The sequence below is a fragment of the Pristis pectinata genome, chromosome 1, assembly GCF_009764475.1.
Source record: "Pristis pectinata isolate sPriPec2 chromosome 1, sPriPec2.1.pri, whole genome shotgun sequence".
Taxonomy (NCBI): domain Eukaryota; kingdom Metazoa; phylum Chordata; class Chondrichthyes; order Rhinopristiformes; family Pristidae; genus Pristis; species Pristis pectinata.
In genome coordinates, this window is record NC_067405.1 from 220,354 (window position 1) to 245,824 (window position 25,471).

The following is a 25,471-nucleotide window of genomic DNA, read 5'->3' on the forward strand; positions in this document are numbered from 1 at the left end:
TTGTAATTGCATCTGTGTGTTGACCCAGGACAGGTCATTCAATATGTTAAAGCTGCTGACCCTCTCCATCACCGAGCCCCCACTGTAGACTGGCGCATGTTCACCTTCCTTCCCTTTCCTGAAGTCAACAATTGGCTCTTTAGTTTTACTGACATTGGGTGAGGTTGTTGTTGTGGCTCCACTCAACAGGTGTCCTTGCTCACTCTGGTAAGCTGACTCATCATCACCTATGATTTGTCCAACAACATTGGTGTCATCGATGAATTTGTATAAGGCCTTGGAGCTGTGCTTAGCCGCACAGCTGCAATGATAAGTGCGAGGTGATACATTTTGGGAGAACTAATAAAGGTGAGATATACGCAGTGAGTGGTAGGGCATTAACAAGCATTGAGGAACAGAGGGATGTTGGTGTACAAGTCCAAGGAACCCTGAACATGGCAGTTCAGGTAGATAAGGTGGTGAATAAGTGGTATGGGATAGTTCCCTTCATTTGCTGGGCATAGACTCATAGAGTACGAGGTTATGGTACAATGTTATAAAACATCGGTTAGACTATAGCTGGAGTACTGTGTAGTTCTGGTTGCCACACTATAGGAAGAATTCAACTGGGCCCAGAGGAGATTCACCAGAATGCTGTCTGGGATAGAGCGTTTCAATTATGAGGAGGTGCTGGATAGGCTGAGTTTGGTTTTTTTGGAGCAGAGGAGGCTTGAAGTGGACGTAGAAAAATGCTGCTCTTGCCCTTCCCCCTTGCCTCACTCTTTTATTCAAGCTTCTCCCCTCTTTCTTTCCAGTCCTGCTGAAGGGTCTTGGCCCGAAACGTCGACTGTTCATTTCCCTCATAGGTGCTGCCTGACCCGCTGAGTTTCTCCAGCATTTTGTGTGTGTTGCATCAGATTTCCAGCATCTGTAATCTCTCTTGATTTAAATCAAGTCAATTTTCCCAGGGCGACAATGGCTAACATGAGGGGGCATAATTTTAAGGTGATTGGAGGAAGATATAAGGGGGATGTCAGAGGTAAGTTTTTTTACACAGAGAGTGGTGGGTATGTGGAATGCACTGCCGGCAGAGGTTATGGGGGCAGATACGTTAGGGACATTTAAGGTACTCTTAGATAGCCACATGAATGATAGAGGAATGGAGGGCTATGTGGGAGGGAAGGGTTAGATAGATCTCAGAGCAGGATAAAACCTCGGTACAACATTGTGGGCCAAAGGCCCTGTACTGTGATGTAATGTTCTGTGGGTGATCTTCGACCCATCAGCACCATGCCGGCCACAGGACAGTAATCACATTGCGCGCCCCCCCCCCCCCCCCCCATCTCCTTATTAGACCATAAGACATGGGAGCAGAATTTGGCCATTTGACCCATTCAATCATGGCTGATTTATTTTTCGCCCTCAACCCCATTCTCATGCCTTTTCCCCGTAACCTTTGATGCCCTTGCTAATCAAGAACCTATCAACCTCCGCTTTAAATATACCCAATGACTTGGCCTCCACAACCATCTGTGGCAATGCATTCCACAGATTCACCATCCTCTGGCTAAAGAAATTCCTCCTCATCTCTGTTCTAAAGAGATGTCCTTTTAGTCTGAGGCTGTGCCCTCTGGCCCTCGACACTCCCAATACTGGAAACATCTTCTCCACGTCCAATCTATCCAGGCCTTTCAATATTCAGTAGGTTTCAATGAGATACCCCCTCATCCTCCATAACTCCAGCGAGTTCAGGCCCAGAGCCATCAAACACTCCTGATACATTAACCCTTTCATTCCTGTGATCATTCTCGTAAACCTCCTCCAGACCCTTTCCGATGCTAGCGCATCCTTCCTTGGATATGGGACCCAAAGCTGCTCACAACACCCAAATGTGGTCTGACCAATGCCTTATAAAGCCTCAGCATAACACCCTTGCTTTTATATTCTAGTCCTCTCAAAATGAATGCTAACATTCGATTTGCCTTCCTTACTACCGACTCAACCTGCAAGTTAAACTTTAGGGAATACTGCACTAGGACTCACAAGATCACAAGACAAAGGAGCAGAAGTAGGCCATTAGGCCCATCGAGTCTGCTCCATGAGCTAAACTAAAACTATACCTATCGAGCCCCAATTTCTGGCCTTATCCCCATACCCCGTGATACCTTGACTAATTAGATACCTATCAGTCTCCTCCTTGAACGCCCCCAATGATTGGGCCTCCACAGCTATACGTGGCAAAGAATTCCATAATTTCATTACCCTCTGGCTAAAGAAATTTCTCCTCATTTCTGTTTTAAACCGGTACCCTCTAATTCTAAGACTGTGCCCTCTAGTCGTGGATTCACACACCAAGGGAAAAAGCTTAACCACATCTCCGCATCTACTTTGTCCAGTCCTTTCAACATTCTAAATGTTTCTATGAGGTGCCTCTCATTCTTCTGTACTCCAGTGAGTGAAGTCCAAGAGCCGACAAACACTTATCATAAGTAAGCCCTTTCATTCCGGCAATCATCCTCGTAAATCTTTTCTGAACCCTCTCCAACATCAGTACATCCTTCCTAAGATAAGGGGCCCAAAGCTGCACACAGTATTCCAAATGAGGCCTCACTAGTGCCCCATAGAGCCTCATCAACACTTCCTTACTTTTATACATTATACCTTTCGAAATGAATGCCAACATAGCATTCGCTTTCTTTACCGCTGATCCGACCTGGCGGTTAACCTTTAGGGTATCCTGCACGAGTACCCCCAAGTTCCTTTGTACTTCTGTACTTGAATTTTCTCCCCATCCAGATAATAATCTGCCCGTTTATTCCTTTTTCCAAAGTGTACAACGGCACATTTCTCAACATTGACTCTCATCTGCCATTTCTTTGCCCATTCTCCTAAACTATCTAAGTCTCTCTGCAACCTTCCTATTTCTTCAATACTCCCTACTCCTCCACCTATCTTGGTGTCATCTGCATACTTAGCTGCAAAACCATTTACTCCGTAATCCAAATAATTAATGTACAAAGTAAAAAGAAGCGGCCCCAACACTGACCCCTGTGGAACACCACCAGTAACCAGTAGCCAACCAGAACAGGATCCCTTTATTCCCGCCCTTTGCTTTCTGCCTACCAGCCAATGACCCACCCATTCCAATATCCTACCTGTAATTCCATGACCTCTCATCTTATTAATCAGCCTCTTGTGCGGCACCTTGTTGAAGGCCTTTTGAAAGTCTAAATACACAACATCCACAGCCTCTCCCTTATCCACCCTACCTGAGATTTCCTCAAAAAACCCCAATAGGTTGGTCAGGTAGGATCTTCCCTTCACGAAACCATGCTGGCTTGGACCTATCTTGCCTTGCATTCTATAACTTCATCTTTGAGGATCGATTCCAATAACTTTCCCAGCACCAATGTCAGACTAATAGGTCTGTAATTTCCTTTATGCTGCCTCCCACCTTTCTTATACAGCGGAACTACATTTGCAACCCTCTAGTCTTCCGGAACCATGCCGGAGTCTACTGATTCCTGGAAAATTATGACCAATGCCTCTGCAATCTCTAAAGCCACCTCTTTCAGAACCCGGGGGTGCACCTCATCCAGTTTGGGAGACTTATCTGTCTTTAGTCCATTTAGCTTCCCTAGCACCTTCTTTCTAGTAATCTTGACTGAACTCAGTTCTATCCCCTGAGACCCCTGACTATCGGGTATATTGCTGATGTCCTCCACAGTGAAAACCGATGCAAAATACTTTAGTTCCTCTGCTATCTCTTTGTTATCCATTATAATCTCCCCCTGCACCATTTTCAATTGGTCCTATATCAACCCGTGTCTCTCCTTTACTCTTCATACATTTAAAAAAACTCTTAGTATCTTTTTGAATATTATCTGACAATTTCCTTTCATAATTCATCTTTTCTTTCCTAATGACCTTCTTAGTTTCTTTCTGTAAGTTTTTAAAAGTTTCCCAGTCTTCTGTTTTCCTACTAATTTTTGTTTCCTTGTATGCCCTCCCTTTTGATTTTATTTTAGCCTTCACCTCTCTTGTTATCCACATTTGTGCCATTTTTCCATTCATTGTCTTCTTTTTTCTTGGAATAGATCTATCCTGCATTTTCCTTATTTCTTGTGAAATTCCATCCATTTCTGCTCTGCCGTCCCTGCAACTAGCTTACTCTCCCAATCAATTTGGGCCAGTTCCTCTCTCATGCCACTGTAATTTCCTTTGTTCCACTGAAATATTGACACATCTGATATCAGCTTCTCCTTTTCAGATTTGAAACTGAACTCAATCATATTGTGATTGCTAGTTCCTAATGGTTCCTTTACCTTTAGTTCCCTAATCACCTCTGGTTCATTACACAGCACCCAATCCAAAACAGCCGATCCCCTGGTGGGCTCATCAACAAGTTGCTGCAAAAAGCCGTCCCGTAGACACTCCACAAACTCGCTCTCCTGAGATCCACTGCCTTCCTGGCTTTCCCAATCCACCTTCATGTTAAAATCCTCCATAATTATCTTGACGTTGTCTCTCTGACATGCTTTTTCTATTTCTAGCTGTAACTTATAGTCCACATCCCGGCTGCTGTTAGGGGGCCTATATATAACTGCTACTATTGTCCTTCTACCCTTGCCGTTTCTTAGCTCCACCCAAAAGGATTCCACTTCTTCTGACACTATGTCCCTTCTCTCTATTGATTTTATATCATTACTAACCATCAGGGCCACACCACCCCCTCTGCCTGCCCGCCTAATTTTCCTGTACACTGTGTGCCCCTGGACATCCAGTTCCCAATCACATCTGTCATTAAGCCATGACTCGGTGATTGGCACAATGTCATATTTTTGAATCTGTAGCTGTGCCACTAGGTCATCCACTTTATTTTTAATGCTACATGCATTTTCAGACCAGTATCTGCTACCGATTTTGCTGTATTTCTATTGTTCAGCAAATTATCCTGTCTTTTCATCTGCCTGTCCTTCTTACCATCTTCACTGCATACTGTCTTGGACTTGTTCCTATATACCTGTTCCTCTATCCTAACATCCTGGTTTCCCTCTCCCTGCCAAATTAGTTTAAACCCTCCCCAATAGCTATATTAAACATTCCCGCCAGGATATTGGACCCCTTCGAGTTCAGGTCTAACCCATCCTTTGTGAATAGGTCATACCTCTCCCAAAAAAGGTCCCAATGGTCCAAGAATTTGAAGCCCCGCCCCCTGCACCAGTTACTCAGCCACACATTCATCTGCCTGATCTTGCTATTCTTACTTTCATTAGCACATGGCACAGGTAGTAATCCTGAGATTAATACCCTAGAGGTCCTGCTTCTCAACCTTCTTCCTAGCTCCTTGTAATCTTCCTTCAGGACCTCCTCTCTTTTCCTACCTATGTCATTGGTACCTACATGTGCCAAGACTTCTGGCTGATCAGCCTCTCCCCTCAGAATATTCTGGACCCGGTCCGAGATATCCTGTACCCTAGCACCAGGGAGGCAACACGCCATCTGGGTATTGTTGTTGGGTTCGCAGAATCTCTTATCTCCCAAGTCCCTTTGCACCTCCGATTTCTGAATTCGCTCCCCTTTTAGAAAATAGTCTACGTCATTATTCCTTCTGCCAAAGTGCATGACCGTACACTTCCCTACGCTGCATTCCATCTGCAACTTCTTTGCCCATTCTCCCAACCTGTCTAAGTCCTTCTGCAGACTCCCTGCTTCCTCAACACTACCTGCTCCTCCACCTATCTCGGTATCATCTGCAAACTTGGCCACAAAGCCATCAATTCTGTCACGTAGATCATTAACATATAATGTGAAAAGTAGTGGACCCAACACTGACCCCTGCAGAACACCACTAGTCACTGGCAGCCAACCTTTATTCCCACTCTTTGCCTTCTGCCATTCAGCCAATCTTCTCTCCATGCTAGTACCTTTCCTGTAATACCACGGGCTCCTATCTTGTTCAGCAGCCTTATGTGTGTCACCTTGTCAAAGGCCGTCTGAAAATCCAAGTGAACAATATCCACTGACTCAGCTTTGTCTATCCTGCCTGTTACTTCCTCAAAGATTCCAACAGATTTGTCAGGCAAAATTTCCCTTTAAGGAAACCATGCTGACTTCAGCCTATTTTATCATGTTCTTCCAAGTACTCCAAAACCTCATCCTTAGTTATGGACTCTTAACATCTTACCAACCACTGGTCAGGCTAACTGGCCTACAATTTCCTGTCCTCTGCTTTGCTCCCTTCAAGAAGTGGAGTGACATTTGCGATTTTCCAGTCCTCCAGAACCATTCTTGAATCTAGTGATTCTTGAAAGATCACTACTAATTCCTCCACAATTTCTTCAGCTACCTCTTTCAGAACCCTGGGATGTTCACAATCCAGTCCAAGTGATTTGTCTACTTTCAGCTTCCCAAGCACTTTCTCCTTCATAATAGTGACCTGGATTTCCTGGAAGTCCTGCAATTTATTCTCTCTCATAACCTGATCAATTCTCCTTTGATTCTTTTACAACTTGTCCACACGAAAGGGTAACTTATAGGAGTCAAATAATCTACCGGCATGCCTTTGGGATGTGGGAGTAAGCAGGAGCACCTGGCAGAATCCCAGGCGGTCACAGGAAGAATGTGCCAACTTCATGTACAGATCATCAAGATTTGTTTGAACTACCTTAATTTCATGGCCCAAGACAAATTAAAATGATTTTGCAGACCCAACACCAAAATGCTTGGTTAGATACACAACCAGACTAATTAATGTAATTGATTCTCCTTTAGTGATCCAGAAGAACAAGATGCAAAGAGAGCACGTTCTGATGATGATTTCAATATTGTCTCATTAGCTGAAGGCACTGTGACAGCGGTGAGTAATGACTGAATCCTTTAGACTATAAGTCTTGTCATAACTATATGATTACATGTACAAAATATACTTGTGTAATCCAGAGTTTCTGGAGGTATTTGGATTGAAGTTTTCCTTCACTTTACCTTTACTGTTTAAGATAATAACCCGAGGTTTGGTGCCACAGAGCTTTGCGTTGTCAGTGCTGTCACTGCAGGAGCCCTGGAATGGGTGCAATTGGTTCTGCAACTCCGATTCACAAAAACATAAGAATGTAAGAGAAAGTAACTGGAATAGGCCATCTAGGCCTTGCAATCTGTCCTGGAGAAACCCCAGAGGATGCACTCCCAGTCCAGTACCATTTGTTCCCCCTTCATCATAACTTCAAAGAATTTCAGTGGATTAGTCAAACATAGATTACTTTTCATAAATCTATGTTGACTCTACACGCTCCCATTACTTTTCAGTTGTTCCATTATTGCATCTTTTACTTTAGATTCCAGCATTTTTCCCACTACTGACATCAGGGTTAGGGTTGTTCCCTATTCTCTATCTCCCTCCTTTGTTAAATAATGGGATCAAGTTTGCTACCCTCCAATCCATAGGAACAATTTCATTCTCTTTGGAGCCTAGAAGATGACAACCAGACCATTCACTTTCTCAAAAACCACCTCCTTCAAAACTCTGAGATGCAGATCTTCCGGTCCTTGGGATTTATTAGCTTTCAAGTTCACCAACTAGTTCGCTAATACTGTCTTTCGACCGAGAGTTAGTTCCTTCAGTTCCTTGTTCTTGCTGAACCCATGATTCTCAAATATATCTTGCAGATTTTGAATAACTTTTGTGGATGCAGTTATATTTAATTCCTTTACATTTTCCTTACTTCCCATTATAAATCCTTCTCTGTCTGTAAGGTGCACACATTTGCTTGTCTTTTCCATTTTGCATACCAATAAAATTGCTAACATTCCATTTTAATATTTCCTGCTGGTCTACTGTCATATTCCATCCTGACTTTCTTTATCAATGTAGTGCTCCTCTTTTGTCCTGAAATACTCCCAATCTTCTGGCCAGCTGCCATTTTTGCCAACCTTACAAACCACTTCTTTGGTTTAATACTACTTTTAATTTCTCTTTTTAGTCATGAATCACTCTTCTGACTTTTGTCCCATTACCTTCTCAACCTTTCCAATCCATGTACCTGTCCAACTGTCTTTTAAAAGTTGTTAGTGTACCTGCCTCAACCACTTCCTCTGGCAGCTCATTTCATTTACATACCACCCTCTATGTAAGAAAAAGAGTTCCCCCTCAAGTTCCTATTAAACCTTTCCCCTCTTACCTTAAACCTATGTCCTCTAGTTCTTGATTCCCCAACTCTGGGAAAAAGCCTGAGTGCACTCACCCTCATGATTTTATACACCTCTATAAGATCACCTCTCAGTCTCCTACACTCCAAAGAGAAAAGTCCTAGCCTGTCCAACCTCTCCCTATAACTCGTCCCTCAAGTCCTGGCAACGAACTTGTAAATCTTTCCTGTACTCTTTCCAGTTTAATAACATCAGGGTGACCAAAACTGAACATAATACTCCAAGTATGGCCTCACCAGCGTCTTGTCAACTGCACCGTGACCTCACAACTTTTATACTCATTGCCCTGACTGAAGGCCAGAGTGCCAAAAGCCAACTTCACCACCCTGTCTAACTGTGACTCTACTTACTGATTTCCAAGGTCCCTCTGTTCTGCAACATTCCCGAGGGCTCGGTCATTTACTGTGAAAGTCCTACCTTGATTTGACTTTTCAAAATGCAACACATTTCACTCAGAATTGTACAGCATTAAGCTCCATTTGCCATTCCTGGGCCCTCTTACTCAGCTGATCAAGATCCCCCTTAATTTTTTGATAACATTCTTCACTGTAAACTCTACCACCTATTTTAGAACATAGAACAGTACAGCACAGAACAGGCCCTTTGGCCCACAATGTTGTACCGACATAGCTATTCCTCCCTACCTACAGAATACTCATATCCATCTATTTTCCTCTCATTCATGTGCCCATCCAAGCCCCTTTTAAAAGCCCCCAGTGAATTTGCATCCACTAGCCTATCAGGCAATGCATTCCAGGCATCCACCACTCTCTCAGTAAAAAAAACTTACCTCTCATGTCTGTCTTAACCTACCCCCCTCACCTTAAATGCATGCCCTCTGGTATTGGATCTTTCAATAATGGGAAAAAGATATTGCTTGTTCACCCTATGTCCCTTATAATTTTATACACTTCCAACAGATCACCCCTTAGCCTCCGCTGCTCCAGGGAAAAGAGCCCAAGTTTGTCCAACCTCTCCTGATAGCACATGCCCTCCAATCCAGGCAGCATCCTAGTAAACCTCCTCTGCACCCTCTCTAAAGCCTCGACATCCTTCCTAGTGAGGTGACCAGAATTGCACGCAATACTAGAAATGCAGCCTAACCAGAATTTTACATAGAACATTACAGCACAGTGCAGGCCCTTCGGACCACAATGTTGTGCCGAAGAAAAAGAAAGTTCTTTTGAGATGCATCATAACTTCTTGACTCCTATACTCAATACCCCGATTAATAAATGCAAGCATTCTATAAGCTTTCTTAACCACCCTATCTACTTGTGTAGCCACTTTCAATGAGTCATGGACTTGCACCCTAAGGGTCTTGCCCTTAAGAGTGTACTGCCTCTTGACATTAGTCCTACCAAGGTGCAACACCTCATATTTATCTGGGTTAAACTCCATCTGCCATTTCTCTGCCCACATCTGCAACTGATCTATCTCGCACTGTATCTGTTGCTAGTCTTCTACACTATTCACAACTCCACCAATCTTGGTATCATCTGCAAACTTACCAACCCACCCATCAACATACTCATCCAGGTCATTTATGTACATCACAAACAGCAGAGGTCCCAGTACAGATCCTTGCGGAACACCAGTACTCATAGGCCTCCAGCCCGAATACGTCTGTTCAACCACCACCCTCTGTCTTCTACGGGAAAGCCAGTTCTGGATCCACACAGCCAGTTCTCCACTTGACCCCATGAATCCAAACATTTGGATTAACCTATTATGTGGGACCTTGTCAAATGCCTTACTGAAGTCCATATAGATGACATCTTGTGATGGGGTACCTTATCAAATGCCTTGCTGTGATCCATATACACTACATCTACTACTCTCCCTTCATCGATGTGTTTTGTCACATCCTCAAAAAATTTTCAGGATCGTAAGGCAGGACCTGCCCTTGACAAAGCCATGCTGACTATTCCTAATCATATTATACTTCTCCAAATGTTCATGAATCCTGCCTCTCAGGATCTTCTCCATCAGCTTACCAACCACTGAGGTAAGACTCACTGGTCTATAATTTCCTGGGCTATCTCTACTCCCTTTCTTGAATAAGGGAACAACATCCGCAACCCTCCAATCTTCTGGAACCTCTCCGGTCTCCATCAATGATGCAAAGATCATTGTTAGAGGCTCCGCAATTTCCTCCCTTGCCTCCCACAGCAGCCTGGGGTACATCTCATCCGGTCCCGGCGACTTATCCAACTTGATGCTTTCCAAAAGTTTCAGCACCTCCTCTTTCCTAATATCTACATGCTCAAGCTTTTCAGCCTGCTGCAATACCTCACTACAATCCCCCAGATCTTTTTCTGTAGTGAATACTGATGTAAAGTATTCATTAAGTACCTCCACTATTTCTTCTAGATCCATACACACCTTCCCACTGCTGCACTTGATAGGCCCTATTCTTTCGCATCTTATCCTCTTGCTCTTCACATACTTGTAGAATGCCTTGGGGTTTTCCTTAATCCTGCCCGCCAAGGCCTTCTCATGTCCCCTTCTGGCTCTCCTAATCTCCTTCTTAAGCTCCTTCCTGTTAGCCTTATACCCTTCCAGATCTCTAACATTACCTAGCTCTCTGTACCTTTTGTAAGCTTTTCTTTTCCTTTTGACTAGATTTATTATAGCCTTTGTACACCATGGTTTCTCTATCCTGTCGTGACTCCCCTGTCTCATTAGAACATGCCTATGCAGAACTCCACACAAATATCCCCTGAATATTTGCCACATTTCTTCCGTACTTTTCCCTGAGAACATCTGTTCTCAATCTAATCTTCCAATTTCTTGCCTGAGAGCCTCATAATTCCCTTTACTCCAAGTAAACGCCTTCTAGTCTGTCTGTTCCTATCTCTCTCCAATGCTATTGTAGAACATAGAAAAACTACAACACAATTCAGGCCCTTCAGCCCACAAAGCTGTGCCGAACATGTCCCTACCCTAGAAATTACTCGGCTTACCCAGAGCCCTCTATTTTTCTCAGCTCCATGTACCTATCCAACAGTCTCTTAAAAGGCCCTATCGGATCCGCCTCCACCACTGTTGCTGGCAGCCCATTCCACGCACTCACCACTCTGAGTAAAAAACTTGCCCCTGACAGCTCCTCTATACCTACTCCCCAGCACCTTCTATCTCCAAAATGATCACTGTCTGCAAAATGCTCTCCCACTGAGAGATCTGACACCTGGCCAGGTTCATTTCCCAATACCAAATCAAGCACAGCCTCTCCTCTTGTAGGCTTATCTACATATTGTGTTAAGAATCCTTCCTGAACAGACTTAACAAACTCCACCCCATCTAAACCCCTCACTGTATAGAGATGCCAATCGATGTTTGGGAAATTAAAATCTCCCATCACAACAACTCTGTTATTTTCACACCTTTCAAGATCTGCTTCCCTCTCTGCTCCTCGATATCCCTGTTACTATTGGGCGGCCTATAAAAAACACCCAGTAAAGTTATTGACCCCTTCCTGTTCCTAACCTCCACCCGCAGAGACTCCGTAGACAGTCCCTCCATGACGTCCACCTTTTCTGCAGCCGTGACACTATCTCCGATCAACAGTGCCACTCCCCCACCTCTTTTGCCTCCCTCCCTGTCCCTTCTGAAACATCTAAAACCCAGCACTTGAAGTAGCCATTCCAGTCCCTGAGCCATCCAAGTCTCTGTAATGGCCACCACATTGTAGCTCCAAGAACAAAGCTCATCCGCCTTGTTCACAATACTCCTTGCGTTAAAATAGACACACCCCAAACCGGTCTGAGTCCGTCCCTTCTCTATCAACTGCCTCTCCTCCCTCTTGTACCTACTACTAGCTTTCTCTATTTGAGAGCCAAACACCTCTTCCCCAGTCTCTCCAGTTCGGATCCCATCCCCCAACAATTCTAGTTTAAACTCCCCCCAGTAGCCTTAGCAAATCTCCCCACCAGGATATTGGTCCCCCTGGGATTCAAGTGCAACCTGTCCTCTTTGTACAGGTTATACCTGCCCCAAAAGAGGCCCCAATGATCCAGAAATCTGAATCCCTGCTCCTTACTCCAAACCCTCAGCCACGCATTTAACCTCCATCTCATTCTATTTCTATACTGTCACATGGCACAGGCAGTAATCCTGAAATTACTACCTTTGTGGTCCTGCTTCTCAACTTCCTTCCTAACTCCCTATAGTCTTTTTTCAGGACCTCATCCCTTTTCCTACCTATGTCGTTGGTACCAATACGTACCACCACCTCTGGCTGTTCTCCCTTCCTCTGCAGGATATCTTGGACGCGATCTGAAACATCTCGGACCTAGGCACCTGGGAGGCAAACTACCTTCCGAGTTTCTTTCCTGCATCCACAGAATTGCCTGTCTGCCCACTAACTATAGGGTCCCCATCACTACTGCCCTCCTCTCTCTTTCCCTACCCTTCTGAGCCACAGGGCCGGATTCTGTCCCAGAGGCACTGCCACTGTTGCTTCACCCAGGTAGTCTGTCTCCCCCAACAGTACTCAAGCAGGAGTACTTATTGTCAAGGGGTACAGCCACAGGGGTACTTTCTAGTACCTAGCTATTCTTTCCCCCCTCCTGACTGTGACCCACTTGCCTGACTCCTGTGGCCCCGGTGTGACCACCTGCCTATAACTCCTTTCTATCATTTCCTCATTCTTCCTGACCAGACTAAGGTCATTGAGCTGCATCTCCAGTTCCCTAACACGGTCCCTTAGGAGCTGCAGCTCGACACACCAGGTGCAGATGTAGCTTTCCTGGAGGTAGGGAGACTCCAGGAACTCCCACATCTGACACCAAGCACAGAAAACCACACTCATTCTACTTCCTTTCCTCAAATCCCCTACCTCGCCTTGTCCCTTTACGCCTAAGGCCCTTGAGCCAAAGCCCAATCACTCTGCTCCCTCTCACTCCACTGCCTGCTCCAACGCTGCCCGCTGGATCTGGCAATCCGCTTTTTAAACTGCTTGCGCTCTACCTGCTGACGTCACACGCCTGTGCAGTCCTGCCCCACTATTCCCAATGAGAATTATTTAAAAAACTTAGCTGTTCCGAAGTCCCAAAGCCTGCCGAAACAAAACCAACGAAACCTCCGAAGTTTTTTTCACCCGCTTTTTAAACTGCCCGTGCGCTACCTGCTGACGTCACGCGCCTGCGCAGTCCTGCCCCACTATTCCTGATGAGAATTATTTTTAAAAAGTTCCTGCCTAATACCATCGTAATTTGCCCTCCCCTAATTAAATACTTTCCCATAAGGTCTGCTCCTATCCTTGTCCATCCTTGGAACATAGGAGAATGAGGGGTGACATTATAGAAGTGTTTAAAATTGTGAGAGACATTGATAACGTAGATGGTAACAGTCTTTTCCCCAGGATAGGGGTGTTCAAAATTAGGGGGCAAAGGTTTCGAGTGAGAGGAGAAAGATTTAAAAGGGAAAGACATCATTGGGCTGGAAAGAATGCAAAAAAGATCTTTGCATTCTTTCTAGCTTAATAATGTCTTTTCCTATAACATGGTGACCAAAACTGTACACAGTACTCTAGATGCGGCCTTATCAACATCTTGTACAATTGCAACACAACATCCCAAATCCTATACTCAATGCCCTGACTGATGAAGGCAAGTGTGCCAAATGCCTTTTTCACCACCTACCTGTGACGCCACTTTCAGGGAATTATTACTTGTACTTCTAGATCCTTCTGTTCTAGGTTACTCACGTTCACTGTGGAATTGCTACCCTGGTTTGACTTCCCAAAATGCAACACCTTACTTATCTGGATTGAATGTCATTTGCCATTCCTCAGCCCACTTACCTATCTGATTACGATCCCCCTGTAATTTTTGATAACCTTCTTCACTGTCTACAACACCACCAATTTTAGTGTCATCTGCAAACTTACAAACCATGCCTTGTATATTCTCATCCAAACCATTTATATAAATGACAAATACCAATGGGCCCAGCACCGATCCCTGTGGCACACCACTGCTCTAGGGCCTCCAGTCCAAAAATCAACCTTCTACCATCACCCTCTTCTTCCTGCCATCGAGCCAATATGTCAGCTAGTTTTCCCTGGATCCCATGCGATCTGACCTCCCAGACTGGCCTTCCATGCGGGACCTTGTCAAAGGCCTTGCTTAAGTCCATATAAGCAACATCCACTGCCCCGCCCTCATTGATCCTCTTCATTACCTTTTGAAAAAACACAACTGTGATAGGATACTATATCTTTATTAGTCACATGTACATCGAAACACAGTGAAATGCATCTTTTTTGCGTAGAGTGTTCTGGGGTCAGCCCGCAAGTGTCGCCACGCTTCCGGCACTAACATAGCATGCCCACAACTTCCTTACCTGTACGTCTTTGGAATGTGGGAGGAAACCAGAGCACCCGGAGGAAACCCACGCAGAAACGGGGAGAACGTACAAACTCCTTATAGACAACGGCAGGAATTGAACCTGGGTCGCTGGCACTCTAATAGCGTTGCGCTGACCGCTACACTACCGTGCCTGCCTGAGACACACACAAAACAGTGCTGACTATCCCTAATCAGTTCTTGTCCATCCAAATGTTATTGGATATAATTCCTATAAATACCCCAAAGCACTAGCAATTCACTTTTTTTTAGATGTTACATAGTGTCCCAAATGTTTCAATGTACCTCAAATGGAGTGAGGGAGACAGGGCACTGGTGAGTTGAAAGGGAGCACAGGAACTGAGACCCTGATAAGCCAGATGCTGATCCGTTGGGATTTCCACGTTGTCAGATAACAGATTATCTAGGTTTTACTGTGAAATACATTTTGATTTGTGTGCTTAAACTAAATTTATCTATTTCTGGGTTATAGGTTGGCAGCCTCAATCCAGCAAAAGATTTCCAGGCTTTGGTGCAGCAAAAGAATGTCAATTTCGGAGAAGGTACATAATCTTAAACAAAGGATAAAGTAACTAAGAAGTCAGAGCAGTATTGAGCCTGTGTATTCAAGATGCTCTGCCAGCATATTTTACAGGAGGTATTTGGCCAGCTGGGGTACTGGGGGAGGAGTACTCAGCCAACATACCTGGTGGGGGTGGGGGGCAGTGATGCCCTGGGATGGCTTGCCCCACATATTTGTGGGGGTTGGGGAAATTACTAGGTTATGAGTTGGTGGGGAGGTCAAGTCATTGAGGGTTCATGTGGTAGGATGTGTATTTCAGGAAAGTTGGGGTGGTGAAAGCTTATTTGGGGAAGGGGAGCTGGACCAGTACATTTTTCTGGGCCTGTGAGGATATATTTGGTTGGGGTGGAGGTGGGAGCAGGCAGTGGGGTTGGGTGATGGGTGTGAGTGGACCAATGAGCGTTTATTTGGTTAGGGATTGGTGGGTGGTCCAGTGATGGTTGATACAGGGCAGCTGGGGCTGGATTGTTGGCAGTCTACATACTGAATTCACAATAAACACAATTGTGTGGGAGTACCTTCACCCAGAAAGACTGAAGTGGTTGAAGGACATAGCTCACCACCACCTTCAAGTGTAGTTAGGAATGTGCAATAAATGCTGCACATACCAGCAACACCCATATCACAAAAAAAATTCTTTACAGAAATATACTGTGGGAGGAACTAGGCCACTGCATTTTCATTCATAGACACTACACTTTCTCTGTAACTGCAACTATACTCTACATTCTGTTTTCTTTTTACTTCCTCTGTGTAATTATGTATGGAATAATCTGCCTGGACGCCACACAAATAAAAGCTTTTCACTGTATCTCGGTATATGTGACAATAATAAACGAATATCATGAAAATCAATACCAATTCATTGATACATAAGAGTTAAACAGCATGGAAACAGGCCCTTGAGCCTAACTTGTCCATGCTGACCACGGTGCTTATCTACACTGAACCCATTTGCCTGCATTTGGGCCATATCTCTCTACAGCTTTTCTTTCCATGTACCTGCCCAAGTGTCTTTTAAACATTGTAATTGTACCCACCTCTGCCACTTCCTCTGACAGTTCATTCCATATAACAGGTAACGAAAGCAAGGAAGAGATGTTGCCTTTTTGAAAAGGGAGGACGTAACAGCAGTGCTTAGAGATGATATTGTTGGGTGATCATCCAGTGATGCCATATGGGTAGAAACAAGAAGGGGAGGGTCACTCTCGTGGGGCTGTATTATAGACCCCCCACCCCCCCAATAGTCAGCAGGAACTTGAGCAGGTCTGCAGCGAAATTGCTAATAGTTGTGAGAATAATAAGGTATAGTGGGAGGTTTTAATTCCCCAGTATTGACTGGGCCACCCAGAGTGTCAAGGGCCTGGATGGAGTGGAATTTGTGAAATGTGTCCAGGAAAGTTTCCTGAGTCAATATACAGAGGGGTGTACTCGGGAGGGTGCAATACTGGACCTCCTTTTAGGGAACAACACAGGGCAAGTAACTGAGGTGGCAGTCAGGGAGCACTTTGGCTCTAGTGACCGGAATTCTATTTGTTTTAAGATGGTGATGGAAAAGGTTAGGACAGTATCTTTGTGTCCTTTCCAGCCACAGGCAAGGTCCCGGAGAACTGGCAAGTAGCTAACATTGTTCCATTATTCAAGAAGGGAAATAGGGATAATCTTGGAAACTATAGGCCAGTGAGTCTCACGTTGGTGGCAGGGAAGTCACTGGAGAGGATTCTTAGGGATAGGATTTATGAGCATTTGGAAAACCATGGCCTAATTGGGGGCAGTCAGCATGGCTTTGTGTGGGGCAAGTCGCATCTTACTGACTTGACTGAGTTTTTTGAGGAGGTGATGAAGGTGATAGATGAAGATAGAGCTATGGATGTTGTCTACAAAGATTTTGGTAAGGCGTTTGACAAGCTCCCTCATGGGAGGCTCATCCAGAAGATTAGGAGGCATGGGATCTACAGTGAGTTGGCTGTTTGGATTTAGAATTGGCTTGCCCATAGAAGACAGAGGGTAGTGGTCAACGGGACTTATTCTGGGTGGAGTTCTGTGACTAGTGGTGTTCTGCAGGGATCTATACTGGGACCTCTGCTGTTTGTGATATATGTAAATGGCCTGGATGAAACCGTAGATGGGTGGATTAGTAAGTTTGCAGGCGATACGAAGATTGGTGGTGTTGTGGATAGCATAGAAGACTGGCAAAGAACACAGCGGGATATAGGGATGCAGGTATGGGTGGAGAAATGGTAGATGGGGTTTAGCCCGGCAAATTGTGAAGTGTTGCACTTTGGAAGATCAAATGTAAAGGGACAGTACACTGCTGATGGAAAGACCCTTAACAGTGTTGATGTACAGAGGGATCTTGGGGTCCAAATCCATAGCTTCCTGAAAGTGGCTACGCGGTTTGATAGGGTGGTAAAGAAGGCAGATGGCATGCTCGCCTTTATTAGTTGAGGAATTGAGTTCAAGAGTCGGTAAGTTATGTTGCAGATTTATAAAACTCTCGTGAGGCTGCATCTGGAGTATTGCAGTCAATTCTGGTCACCCCATTACACGAAGGATGTGGAGGCTTTGGAGAGGGTGCAGAAGAGGTTTACCAGGATGTTCCCTGGATCAGAGGACATGTGCAAAAAGAAGAGGTGGACAAACTTGGGTTGTTTTTTCTGGAGCGGAAGAGGCTGAGGGGAAATCTGGTAGAGATTTATAAGATTATGATGAGGACAACTGGTATCTTTTATTCCCAGGATTGAAATGTCTAATACCAGAGGGCATGCATTTAAGGTGGGAGGGGGTAAGTTCAAAGGAGATTTGCGGGGCAAGTTTTTTTTACACAGAGAATGATGGATGCCTAGAATGCACTGCCGGGGTGGTAGTGGAGGCAAATACAATAGAGGGGTTCAAGAGGCTCTTAAATAGGCGTGTGAATGTGCAGGAAATGAAAGGAAATGGACATTGTGTAGGTAGAAGGGATTAGTTTAGTTGAGGCATTTGATTACTAATTTAGTTAGTTTCAGCACAACATTGTGGGCCAAAGAGTCTGTCCTGTGCTGTACTGTTCTTTTCTATGTTCATGTTCTGTGACAGGTTCACAGGTTAGGGGCCTAACTTGGAGAAGGGCTAATTTGGGGGGAATTAGGCAGGATCTAGCAGAAGCCGATTGGGTGAGCCTGTTTGAAGGGAAAGGAACGAATGGTAAGTGGGAGGCTTTTAAGAGTGTGGTATCAAGAGTCCAGGGGCAGCATGTTCCTGTTAGGGTGAAGGGTAAACCTGGCAAGTTAGGGAACCCTGGCTGATGAGAGATTATGAGGCTCTGGTCAGGAAAAACAGGAAGCATACATTGGATTTAGGAGGTTGGGGACGAGTGCATCCCTTGATGACTATAAAAGATTAGGAATGCACTTAAGAGGGCAAAGAGAGGGTATGAGATGGATCAGGCAAGTAAGGTTAAGGAAAGTCCCAAGAGGTTCCGTAGCTATATTTTGAATAAAAGGGTGGCTTGGGAGATTGTAGGTCCTCTTAGAGATCAGCAGGGCTAACTATGTCTCGAGCCACAGGAGGTGGGTGGAATTTTTAACAAATAGTTCTCCTTGGTGTTTACTGAGGAGAAAATCATGATTGCTTCATTGTTAGCCACTGGTGTTCCTGAAGGCTGGAAGGTGGCTAATGCCATTCCGTTGTTTAAGAAGGGTAGCAAGAACAAGCCAGGGAACTACAGGCCGGTCAGTATGACATCAGTAGTGGCGAAGTTACAAGAGGGAATTCTGAGCGACAGAATCTACCAGCATTTGGATAGACACAGTCTGATAAGGAGGAATCAGTATGACTTTGTGTGTGGAAAGTCGTGCTTAACGAATCTTTTACAGTTTTTTGAAGAGGTAACCAAAAGGGTTGATAAGGGTAGGGCATTGGATGTTGTTTATTTGGACCTTAGCAAGGCCTTCGACAAGGTCCCGCATGGCAGGGTGGTCTGGAAGGTTAGGTCCCATGGAATCCAGGGAGAGCCAGTTAGGTGGATTCAAAATTGACTCGGAGGTAGGAAGCAGAGGGTGGTGGTTGAAGGTTGTTTCTCGGAATGGAGGCCAGTGACTTGTGGCGTGCCGCAGGGGTTGGTGTTGGAACCCTTGTTATTTATTATTTATATCAATGATTTGAATGCGAATGCACAAGGCTTGATCAGTAAGTTTCCAGTGACATGAAATTATAGGAGGTATTGTTGCTAGTGAAGAAGGTTATTGCAGATTATGGCTGATCTTGATCAGTTAGGGAAGTGGACCAAGGAGCGGCAAGTAGATTTCAATACTGCTAAGTGTGAGGTGATGCACTTTGGAAAGTGAAACCAGTGTAGGACTTATACTATGAACGAATGGGCACTAATGGAACAAAGGGACCTAGAAGTACAAGGGCATAGTTTGTTGAAAGCTGTGTCACAGGTAGACAAGGTGGTGAAGAAGGCTTTGTCAGGGCATTGAGTATAAAAGTTGTGAGGTCATGGTGCGGTTGTACAGGATGCTGGTGAGACCGCACTTGGAGTATTGTCTTCAGTTTTGGTCACCCTGCTACAGGGAAGATGTTATTAAACTGGAAAGAGTGCAGAAAGGATTTAGAAGGATGCTGCCAGGACTTGAGGGACGGAGTTATAGGGAGAGGTTGGACAGGCTAGGACTTTATTCCTCAGAGCATAGGAGACTGAGGGGTGATCTTATAGCGGTGTATAAAATCATGAGGGGCATAGATAGGATGAATGCACTCAGTCTTTTTCCCAGAGTTGAGGTATCAAGAACTGGAGGGCATAGGTTTCAGGTGGGAGTTGAATTATAAGACAGGTACATAGACTGGAAAGGTTTAGAAGGTTATGGGCCAAACACTGGCAAATGGGACTAGCTTGGATGGGGCATCTTGGTCAGCATGGACCAGTTGGGCCAAAGGGCCTGTTTCTGTGCTCTATGACTCCACAGTTTTGGTCACCCTCTTACAGAAAAGATATTAAACTAGAAAGAGTGCAGAGAAGACTGACAAGGATATTGCCAGGACTGGAAGGCCTGAGTTACAGGGAAAGGTTGGCCAGTCTGGTTAAGTCAGGCATAGTAGTGTAGCGGTTAGCATAATACTGTTACAGCACCAGCAACCTGGGTTCAATTCTGTCCACTGCATATAAGGAGTTTGTACGTTCTCCCCATGTCTGCATGGGTTTCCTCCAGATGGTCTGGTTTCTTCCCACATTCCAAAGACGTACAGATTAGGAAGTTGTGGCCATGCTATGTTGGCACCAGAAGCATGGCAACACTTGCGGGCTGCCCCCAGAACACTCTACACAAAAGATGCATTTCACTGTGTGTTTCGATGTGCATGTGACTAATAAAGATATCTTCCTTGTGACATCAGAAAATGAGGGGCGACGTATAGAAGTGTTTAAAATTATGAGAGGCATAGATAAGGTGAATGGTAACAATCTTTTCCCCAGGATAGTGGAGTCCAAAACTTAAAGTGCATAGGTTTAGGGTGAGATGGGGAAAGATTTAAAAGACACTTGAGGGGCAACTTTTTCACACAGAGGGTGGTGAATATATGGAACAAGCTGCCAGAGGGCAGTGGTTGGATAGGTACATGGAGGGGTGGAGCTTGGAGGGATATGGGCCGTAGGCAGGAAATTGGGACTAGCTGGGTGGGCACAGTGGTCAGCATGGACTGGTTGGGCCGAAGGGCCTGCATCCTTGCTGTATTGCTCAATGAAGATATACCCACCACCGTCTGTCTAAAAAAAGTACTTGCCTCGCATATCCCCTTTAAACTTTCCCCCCTCTCACCTTAAACCATTTCTATTCTGAGAAAAAGACTCTATCTGGGCTGAGAAGTGGCAGATGCAGTTCAACCCAGATAAGTGTAAAGTGGTTCATTTTGGTAGGTCAAATATGTTGGTGGAATATAGTCTTAATGGTAGGACTCTTGGCAGTGTGGAGGATCAGAGGGATCTTGGGGTCCAAGTCCATAGGACGCTCAAAGCGGCTGTGCAGGTTGACTATGTGGTTAAGAAGGCATATGGTGTATTGTCCTTCATCAATCAGGGAATTGAATTTAGGAGCCGTGAGGTATTGTTGCAACTATATAGGTCCCTGGTCAGACCTCACTTGGAGTATTGTGCTCAGTTCTGGTCGCCTCACTACAGGAAAGATGTGGAAGCCATAGAGAGGGTGCAGAGGAGATTTACAAGGATGCTGCCTGGAATGCGGAGCATGCCTTATGAAAGCAGGTTGAGGGAACTCTGCCTTTTCTCCTTGGAGAGACGGAGGATGAGGGGGGACCTGATTGAGGTGTATGAGATGATGAGAGGTATTGATCAGGTAGATAGAGGCTTTTCCGCGGGGCTGAATTGCTGGCCACAAGAGGACATAGGTTTAAGGTGCTGGGGAGTAGATATAGGGGAGATGTCAGGGGTAGGTTTTTTACTCAGAGAGTGGTGAGTGCGTGGAATGGGCTGCCGGAAACAGTGGTGGAGGCTGATACGATAGGGTCTTTCAAGAGGCTGTTAGATAGGCATATGGAGCTGGGTAAAATAGAGGGCTATGGGTAAGCCTAGTAATTTCTAGGGTAGGACATGTTCGACACAGCCGAAGGGCTTGAATTGTGCTGTAATTTTTCTATGTTCTATCCTAATCCTCTCATATTTTAATATCATAGAATCATAGAAAGTACAGCACAATACAGACCTTCGGCCCACAATGGTGTGCCGACTTTTAAACCACGCCTAAAAACTATCTAAACCCTTCCTCCCACATATCCCTCTATTTTAACTTCCTCCATGTGCTTATCTAGTAATCTCTTGAATTTGACCAATGTACCTGCCTCCACCACCGCCCCAGGCAGTGCATTCCATGCCCCCAACCACCTCTCTGGATAAAAAAACCTTCCTCTGATATGTCCCTTGAACTTCCCACCCATTACTTTAAAGCCATGCCTTCTTGTATCGAGCATTGGTGCCCTAGGGAAGAGGCGCTGGCTGTCTACTCTATCTATTCCTCTTAATAGTTTGTATACCTCTATCATGTCTCCTCTCATCCTCCAAAGAATAAAGCCCCAGCTCCCTTAGTCTCTCCTTATAATGCATATATACTTGTATCAAGTCATCCTTCGGCCTCCAGAGAAAACAATCCAAGTTCAGAACATAGGACAGTACAGCACAGGAATGAGCCCTTTGACCTACAATGTCTGCGCTGAACCTGGTGCCAGATTAAACTAAATCTGTTCTGCCTGTACGTGATCCATATCCCACCACTCCCTGCATATTCATGTATCTACCTGAGAGCCTTTTAAACGCCACTATCGTATCTGCTTCCAGCAGCCCATACCAGTCACCTGGCACTCTCTGTAAAAAAAAACAAAAATTGCCCTGCCTATCTCCTTTAAACATGCCCCCTTTCATCTTAAATGCATGTCCTCTAGTACTTGACATCTCTACCCTGAGAAAAAGATTCTGACTGTCTCCCCTATCTATCTCTTATAATCTTAGAAACCTCTATCTGGACTCCCCTCAGCCTCTGACACTGCAGAGAAAACAACCGAAGTTAGTCCAACCTCTCCTTGTACCTCATACCTTCTAGCGCTCCAGGGAACATCCCGGTAAACCTCTTCTGCACCCTTTTTCAATGCCTCCACATTCTTCCAGAATTATGTACACTACTCCATTTGGAGTAGTGTACACAATTAGAACCAGAGAAAACTACAACACAGAAAACAGGCCATTCGGCCCTTCTAGTCTGGGCCGAAACATTATTCTGCTAGTCCCATTTAACTGCCCCCAGCCCATACCCCTCCAGACCTCTCTCATCCATGTATCTATCCAATTTACTCTTAAAAGTTAAGAGCGAGCCTGCATCTACCACATTAGATGGCAGCCCATTCCACACTCCCACCACTCTTTGAGTGAAGTTCCCTCTAATGTTCCCCCTAAACCTTTCCCCTTTCACCCTAAAGCCATGTCCTCTCGTACTTATCTCTCCTAATCTAGGTGGAAAGAGCCTACTCGCATTAACTCTGTCTATGCCCCTCATCATTTTATAAGCCTCTATCATATCTCCCCTCAGTCTTCTCCGCTCCAAGGAATAAAGTCCTAACATGCTCAGTCTTTCCCTGTAACTCAACTCCTGAAGACCCGGCAACATTCTTGTAAATCTCCTCTGCACTCTTTCAATCTTACTGACATCCTTCCTGTAGTTCGGCAACGAGAACTGCATACAATATTCTAAGTTTGGTCTCACCAATGACTTATACAACCTCACCAAAACATTCCAAGTCCTATACTCAATACTTTGATTTATAAATTGCCAGGATGCCAAAAGCCTTTTTACAAACCCTGTCTACCGGTGACTCTAATTTCAGGGAATTCTGTATCTGAACTCCCAGATCCCTTTGTTCCTCCGCACTCCTCAGTAGCCCTACCATTTACTGTGTATGTCCTCCCTTGATTTGTCCTTCCAAAATGCAACACCTCACACTTGTCTGCATTAAATTCCATCTGCCATTTTCTGGACCATTTTTCCATTTGGTCCAGATCCCTCTGCAAGCTTTTGAAAGCTTCCTCGCTGTCCACTACACCTCCAATCTTAGTGTCATCCGCAAACTTACTAATCCAATTTACCACATTATCTTCCAGATCATTGATATATACAACAAACAAGAATGGCCCCCAACACAGATCCCTGAGACACACCACTAGTCACAGGCCTCCAATCTGAGAAACAACCATCCACAACCACTCTCTGTCTCCTCCCACTCAGCCAATTTCAAATCTAGTTTACAACCTTTCCATGGATACCACTTGACTGAACCTTCTGAACTAATCTCCCATGTGGGACCTTGTCAAAGGCCTTACTAAAGTCCATGTAGACAACATCCCACAGCCTTACCTTCATCTACTTTCTTAGTGACCTCCTCAAAAAACTCCACAAGATTCGTTAAACACGATCTACCACACACAAAGCCATGCTGACTATCCTTAATCCACCCTTGGTTGTCCAAATACTTATATGTCCTATCTCTCACAACACCTTCCAATAATTTACCCACTACTGATGTCAGGCTAATTGGCCTGTAATTGCCTGGTTTACTCTTCGAGCCTTTCTTAAACAATGGAACAACATGAGCTATCCTCCAGTCCTCTTTAACCGCACCCGTGGCTAAGGACATTTTAAATATATCTGCCAGGGCCCCTGCAATTTCCACACCAGTCTCCTACAAGGTCCGAGGAAATATCTTGTCAGGCCCTGGGGATTTATCCACCTTTATTCACTGTAAAGCATCAAGTACCTCCTCCTTTTTAATCTCTGTATGTTCCATGACACTAGTGCTTGTTTCCCTTCCTTCCATATCCACGCTGCCAGTTTCCTGAGTAAATACTGATGCAAAAAAACTGTTTAAGACCTCCCCCATCTCCTGAGGCTCCACACATATACGACCACTCTGATCTTCTAGGGGACCAATTCTGTCTCTTTACTATTCCTTTTGCTCTTAATATACCTGTAGAAACCCTTTGAGTTTACCTTCACATTATCTGCAAAGCAGCCTCATGGTCTTCTTTTTGCCTCCCTGATTTCCTTTTTTAGTATTTTCTTACATTTCCTATACTCTTCAAGTACCTCATCTGTTCCTAGTTGCCTATACCTGCTATACACCTCTCTCTTTTTCTTAACCAGCTCACCAATATCCCTTGAAAACCAAGGTTGCCTATTCTTGTTACCCTTGCCTTTAATCCCTGACAGGAAACATACAAACTCTGCACTCTCAAAATTTCGTCTTTGAAGGCTTTCCATTTACTAAGCACATCCTTGCCAGAAAATAACTTATCCCAATCCAACCCTACCTAGATCCTTCCTCATTTCCACAAAATTGGCCTTTCTCCAATTTAGAACCTCCACTCGAGGACAGACCTATCCTTGTCCATAATTATCTTGAAACTAATTGCATTATGGTCACTGGACCCAAAATGCTCACCTACACATACTTTCTGTCACCTGACCTGCCCTTGTTCCCTAATAGGAGATCAAGTATTGCATTCTCTCTCGTTGGTCCCTCTATATAATGATTTAGAAAACTTTCCTGAACACATTGACAAATTCCAAGCCATCCAACCCTTTCGCAGTGTGAGAGTCCCAGTCAATATGTGGAAAGTTAAAATCCCCTACTATTACAACTTTCTGTTTCTTACATCGGTCTGCTATCTCACGACAGATTTGTTCCTCCAATTCTCTCTGACTATTGGGCGGTCTATAATACAACCCTATTAGTGTGGCCACACCTTTCCTGTTCCTCAGCTCCACCCGTATGGCTTCTGTAGACGAGCCGTCGGGCTGTCCTGTCTACGCACAGC

At 44.8% G+C, this 25,471-nt stretch overlaps 1 protein-coding gene across 5 annotated transcripts in view; it reads left to right on the forward strand.

Moving 5' to 3' along the window:
* xrcc5 (X-ray repair complementing defective repair in Chinese hamster cells 5) overlaps positions 1-25,471 on the forward strand; it is a 197,203-nt gene that overhangs the window by 115,655 nt on the left and 56,077 nt on the right. For all 5 annotated transcript variants that reach the window (XM_052025903.1, XM_052025913.1, XM_052025894.1 and 2 more), the window contains 2 exons: positions 6,754-6,838; positions 15,028-15,097. In XM_052025903.1, the coding sequence (XP_051881863.1) occupies positions 6,754-6,838; positions 15,028-15,097 (155 nt within the window). The remainder of the gene's footprint in view (positions 1-6,753; positions 6,839-15,027; positions 15,098-25,471) is intronic.